Raw genomic sequence first — 6,078 nt, 5'->3', positions numbered from 1 at the left:
TTCCGGGCGGCGCCGGCGTGCTGCTTCCGGCTTGCTGGAGGCGTGGCCGATCCGACTCCACCCCTCCCCCGGGAAACGCCTACCCTCCCGCGCACTTTCGAATACTTTCGAGACGGTGGGTGAGCCCAGCACCCCGCAATAGCGCACAATCACTTAATTCACTCGTTTATTTAACCAGTCAGCACGTTTTCTAAGCTCCTTTCTGTGCCAGTCCTGTTGTGGTCGTTGGGTATACAGTGCTGGGCAAAGCAAGTAAAATCCCTGCCCTCTAGGAGTTGATAAGGTAGAGCGGAGAAAGTGAAAGTGTTAGTCGCTCAGTGGTGTCTGACGCTTTGTGGACCCCATGGACTAGGCCTGCCAGGCTCCTCTATCCATGGAATTCTCCAGGCAGTAATACTGGAGTGGGTAGCCATTTCTTTCTCCAGGGGATCTTCCTGACGCAGGGATTGAACCTGGATCTGCTGCATTGCAGACAGATTCTGTACTATCTGAGCCACCAGGGAAGCAGTAAGCAGAGGGGAGAGACAGACAATAAACAAGCAAGATAAGGGAGTTTGTCAAGTGGTAGCAAGGACTGTGGGAGAAAAGTTTTAAACAGGGTGGGCAGGCATTCAAGCAAAGGAAGAAGCTTGGAAGTGGCCAGGGGGTGTCTGGGGAAGAGCATTCCTGGAGGAGGGAACAGAGAGGGCTAAAGGTGTGAGGTGCAGAAAAGACAGTGAGTAGCAGGTAGGTGGGAAAGATAATAAGCTGTGATTCTGAGGGTTTGGGTTTTCCTCACAGTACAATGGGACCCTTTGGAGAGCTTTGAGGAAAGGAATGATGTGATCAGACTATTTCTGATTGGGATTCTGTGGTGGGCTAGTAGTAAAGAACCTGCCTGCTAAAAGATGCAGGTTTGATCCCTGGGTCAGGAAGATCCCCTGGAGGAGGAAAGGGCAACCCACTCCAGTATCTTTTCCTGGAGAATCCCATGGACAGAGGAGCCTAGCAGGCTACAGTCCATGGGGTCAGAAAGAGTCAGACACGACAACTGAAGTGACTTAGCACACATGCACAAACCCCTACCCCCCGCAGCTGAGATGGCAACAAGCCCTCTGGGCCAGGTGTGCCTTCCTGCAACCACTGGGTTCCCAGCAAATGGCTGCTGGGCCCTGCATTGGATGCCGCAGTCTCAGGAGCTCACAGCCTGGTCTAGAAGGAAAGATAGGCATGCAGCAAACCAGTCTAAACCCAGTCTGGTCACAAGCCAGCTCAGTGGAGGAACAGAGGAATGGCTGTTCCTTGGGGGGGTTCGAGGAGGGTTCATTGAGGAAGCGATGCAGATCTCAGAGCAGAAATGGGGAAGGTCTCTGCAGATGGATAGGGGCTGGAGGGAAGTTGGGCATTTTAGGCAGTGGAAGTCCATGTGCAGAGACATGGGGGTGGGCAACAGCCTGCATGCTGAGTTAAGAGGAAGGTCAGCAAAGTAGGTGGGAGTCATAGGTCAAAGGGTGAACAAGTGTCCTTTCACCCTTTGTGCTGCAGAGGATGGTGAAATGCTGACAGACATAAGGGAAAATTTGTCTTAGGAAGGCCTGGGTTGCAGGTGAAGGATTGATAGGAGATGCTGGGTTAAGAAATTGACAAGGAGGATGCTGGTGAGAAGCCAGGGGAGAAGAGAGATCTGAAGCCCAGAAACAGAGCTAGCAGGCTTGCTCGTTATTTGATATAAGAATGAGACAGACAGCAGGGCTCAGGATGCCACTTGGAGGGGCCATGAGCCCTTCAGGACCAGGACTGTGTCATTTACCTTCTGCGTCACCTGTACCCAGGGGAACACCTGGTCCGTATGTTTTCTTCCAAATCTAAATCTCCTTTTCCACACTTCCTCCTCCAGCCTAGTCCCTGATGATTCCTGTATTATTCTCTTCATTTCTTCTCTTCTTGAATACAGAGCCTGCAAAGTCATTTTGCTTCCATTTTAAAAGTGTGATTCCAAAAATAAATAAATAAAAGTGTGATTCCATAAGAACTCGTTTTGCAGGTGATGATAGGGAAGGTTCAGAGAAGGGAAGTGCTCTTTGACCCTTCCAAGTTGAGACTGTTTGGGGGCCTTTGCCAATAACTGAGCCTGCCAGGCGCCTCTGTGCTTTGAAACCACCCAGACCTAAAACATGGCAGCTCTTCTTTGTCAAGGCCACCCAGACCTGGGCTCTGTCTCGTGAAAGTAGCAGTGTCTCTGGGTGGAAAGGGCTCAGACATGGGAGTTGGGAGGCCTTTGGGATCCACACTTCTAATTGCTTTCTGGCGTGACATTAGACAAGACCCACCCATCTTTGAGCCCTGTCCTCATCTGTAGAACATGGATAATAAAGCCAGCCTGCCTTTCCCATGACTCTGTATGGCTACTGTGAGATTCAAATGGAGCAATGCTCATGAACATTCTTGGCAATGGACACGGTTATGCAAAAGTACCACCCCCATTTCTTATTCTAATGCAGACCCAGGATCCCGATAGGTTTGGCCTACATTTGTTGGAAGATGATTGTGTGGTTATATTACAGACTTACATCTCTTTCTGCTCTGCACACGCACCCAGGGAATCTCAGCTCACATCTGTGCTCAGATAAATATCCCAAATCTGTTTACATCTTAGATCTCTCTGCTGAGCTCCACCATGTGCAGCCAGTACCTAGGAGATATCTCCACTATCATGGCAGACAAGCCCCTCAAGTTCACCATGTCCAGACTGAGCTCATCCCTCCCCAAACCTGCTCCTGGTCCTGAGGACCACTCAGTGGGGGACATCATTGGCGTGGCCATCTGCCCTGAAATCTGGGCACCATCCTGAGGTCTTGCTCTCCTTGCTGTCAACCACCAGATTCTGAAAATTCTTCCTCCAATCACCCACAGGTCCAGCTATACTGTCCATCCTGCATTGCAGCCCAGGCCCCTGCCAGACCCGGAAGCCCCCAGCCAGATGCCCTTGTCCTCCCCTCCGCTCCTGCATGAGCTTTCTTCCTCTCCTTTTTCTCATTTATTCCTCTGAGCCTTCCTCTTTTCCTCCTCCCATCACTCTAATGTGTTTTAGTGTGCGTTTTTCAGTTTGTAAGTGTCCTTTGCAAACGTAACTTCTTTTGTGCATGCATTTTATATGTTTTTTTTTTTTTTTTCCCGCAGCACTAGGTTTTAGGTCCCATCCATGGTGCTGCATGTACCCTTACTGCTTCTAACTGCTGCATGGGACTCCGCGGTGCCCATTCATCTCCTCAGGGTGGGTCCCCACGCTGCCTCCTGTCCCAGGCATCACAAATAACTCTAAGAAAGACTTCCTCATACATCTCCCCTTACGGACCTGTGGGAAGATTCCCTGAGATGTGTGCCCGCCGTGGAAGTGGTGAGTCATGGGCGTGCATAAACTTAATGTGAGTGAAGAGTGACAGATTCCTGTCCAGAACGGCTACTGCCCTCCCCACGGCAGTGCCTGTGTGTGCACAAGGAGGAAGCTCTCTAAAGCAGACATCCTCCTGCATCTCCCCCTGCTTGCCTCTCCCCTTCCTACCACACCTCCCCAGGCTCTCTGAAGTCTTCTCCTTAACACAGGCTCCAAGGCCATACTAACCCAGCCCTTGTCCTCCTCTCCCCTCCCGCTCTGAGCTCCAGAGCACCTTCAGATCTGCCGTGGATTCTTCGTCTCATGTGCCCTGCTCTTCTCCATACATGCCTGATGTGTAGGCATCTTTCCAAACCCACTGGAGGGGGTATCTTTTTTCTGGGAATCCTTCCCTGATCTCCCACCCCCAGTTAGCCTCTGGACTTCACAGTCCCCACACTGCTGTTCAGCACAGCATTGACCTGCTGGGCTGTTGGTGTTTTATATGTCTCTAATACTTCCATGAGGCCAAAGTTCATCAGCCTCAGCACTTTTGACAATTTAGGATGGACGTGTCTTTGCTGAGGGACTGTCCTGTGCACTGTAGAATGTTTAGCAGCATCCTTGGCCTCTACCCACTGATGATAACAGCCTCCTCCCCAAGTGGAAACAACCAAGAATGTCTTCAGACCTGTCCAGATCACCCCCAGTTGAGAACCACTGCATCAGACTATCAAATGCTCAGGGCCTGGGGCTGGGTCTCATTCATGTCTGTATCTCTGGCACTCAGAGCAGGACTGGTCCAGGTTAGGTGTTCAGTAAATGTTGCCCGAATGAGTGGTGGCCAATCTCTGGGCAAAGACTCGAGGGTAGGGCTCAGAGATCAGGATTCTGGAATATGCATATCATGGGGTGGGGATGAGGGGATCTCTTCTTTTCCTTCTCCAAAGGCTACCCAAATCATCGTCTCCTTTTGTTCTTATTCTCTCCCTGTGAGGGAGGGGAAGCTGAGACATCTAGCAAACTTACCGTGTGACCTTGGACAAGCCATTGCACCTCTCCTGGCCTCAGCTTCCACATTTATAAGAGAGCCTGAGTGCGTCTATGAATGTTGACTGAGTCGATAGTAAAGAACATGCTCATCTCGCAGGAAAAACTCCATGGGGAGAGGCAAGCTATGCGGCATTTATAGGGAGCGTGGCTGGGGCCTTGGCCACCTCCAAGGAGGGCTGGGGCTCAGGAACATCACTGCTTCAAAGACATCTTCCAGGAGCCCAGCACCTGCATGATCCAGGAGCGCCGCTGGTGGGAAGTGGGCAGGTTCTCACAGCTCGGGCTCCAGCGGTGCGTGGTGGCCGGGTCACACACCCATGCGTCCCCATGTGGCAGTGGCCAGGAGCTCCGCCAGCAGCTGGCCAGGATGTTGTCCTGGGCCTGGGCAGCACAGATGCACACTGACGCTTCTGGGTCGTGTCTCAAGTTCTCCAGAGCTGAATTATGGGAGGAGAGTGGTCACTTGTTAAGTCTAGGTCCCCGCCTGAGTCTCACACCTCATCCTTCTCACTTCATATCTTAGCGTGGGTACTCTGCTCAGCATCCCCTCATCTCCCAGCTCTTCAAATTGTTCGTGTCTTTCAAAGCTTGGATCAAAACCTGCCTTCTCCAGGAAGTCTTCTTGGACTGTCCAAGCCTTCCTTCATGCTCCCATCAGCTTTCCCAGTTATGAAATTAACATGCCCCTTAAGAGTCTGAGCTACTGGCTCTGCACTAAATGGTTTTTTATCTTGTTTTCTGAGTCTGGTTTCCTGGATTGTAAGCTCCCCTAGGAGGTGGACTGAGTGTTCTGTGTCTTAGCGACTCCACGGTAGCTAACATGTACTCACCGGGGTCAATGTTAGCACAGCTGGACTAAGCTGAAGCCCCTGGCATTGGGTCGTAACCCTCCCCTCTCCCATTTCCCGCTGTGAGCCTATTCATTCCCGCACTGGCTCTGGAAATCTCACCAGTGCAGGACAGGACTCACCAGCTTTAACTTCATTCATACGATCTTCTGTCATGCTGCTGTCCATACAGGGGACCAGGGACCCTTGAGCATAATCCAAGATGTGAGTGGGTCCATCTCCTGATTCTGACCGCCCCCCTCAGACCAGACCTCCTCGGAAAAGCTCTCCTAGTCCCACAAACGAGGACACAAACAGAGAACTTCATCTTGACCCTGGGACAGATTCCTTGAGAGGGGTCCTGGGAGGGGTGGAAGATCCAGTGGGCAGAGAGGGCAGCAGGACAGAGACAGGAGCAGGGCCATAGCTGACTCCGAGAGGTGGTCCTAGGAGACCCCTTCCCTAGGCTGATCTGTAGTGTCCTCCTCCAAGAATCAGGGAGGTGCTGCCTCGGTGCCCCCTCTCCAAGGAGCAGTAACAGGAGGGTACCAAGTGCCTCGCATACCTTCCCCTCACGTGGTTGGTGGGATCCCTGGAGAGGCTGAAACTCAGTTCCTCCGCAACATAGCTCAGCCCTCCCCTGCTGCAGCGGCTCCTAAAGTACCTGCAGATCCCTGAAAGTGCCCTATCTCTCAGAAGGCCCCTACCGTACTTTGTACCTTACTAATTCCTATTTGTCCTTGAATATTCAATTTAACGTGGCTGCTACTCTGGGAAATTTTTCCCTACCTTGCCCCAAGCTAGTTATAAACGCCTCGTTAGGCTCCCAGAGTCTCTGAGTCTGTC

At 51.8% G+C, this 6,078-nt stretch overlaps 1 protein-coding gene across 2 annotated transcripts in view; it reads right to left on the bottom strand.

Annotated features, from left to right (window-relative positions):
* Window positions 4,387-6,078, bottom strand: part of MROH7 (maestro heat like repeat family member 7) — a 41,093-nt gene continuing 39,401 nt past the window's right edge. For both annotated transcript variants that reach the window (XM_018044542.1, XM_018044547.1), the window contains 2 exons: window positions 5,376-5,438; window positions 4,387-4,842 (listed from right to left, as the gene is read on the bottom strand). In XM_018044542.1, the coding sequence (XP_017900031.1) occupies window positions 4,598-4,842; window positions 5,376-5,438 (308 nt within the window). In that variant the 3' untranslated portion in view covers window positions 4,387-4,597. The remainder of the gene's footprint in view (window positions 4,843-5,375; window positions 5,439-6,078) is intronic.

This window comes from Capra hircus, chromosome 3 (genome assembly GCF_001704415.2).
Source record: "Capra hircus breed San Clemente chromosome 3, ASM170441v1, whole genome shotgun sequence".
NCBI lineage: Eukaryota > Metazoa > Chordata > Mammalia > Artiodactyla > Bovidae > Capra > Capra hircus.
The sequence above is the reverse complement of the archived record's forward strand: the minus strand, read 5'-3'. Positions and strand labels throughout refer to the sequence as shown.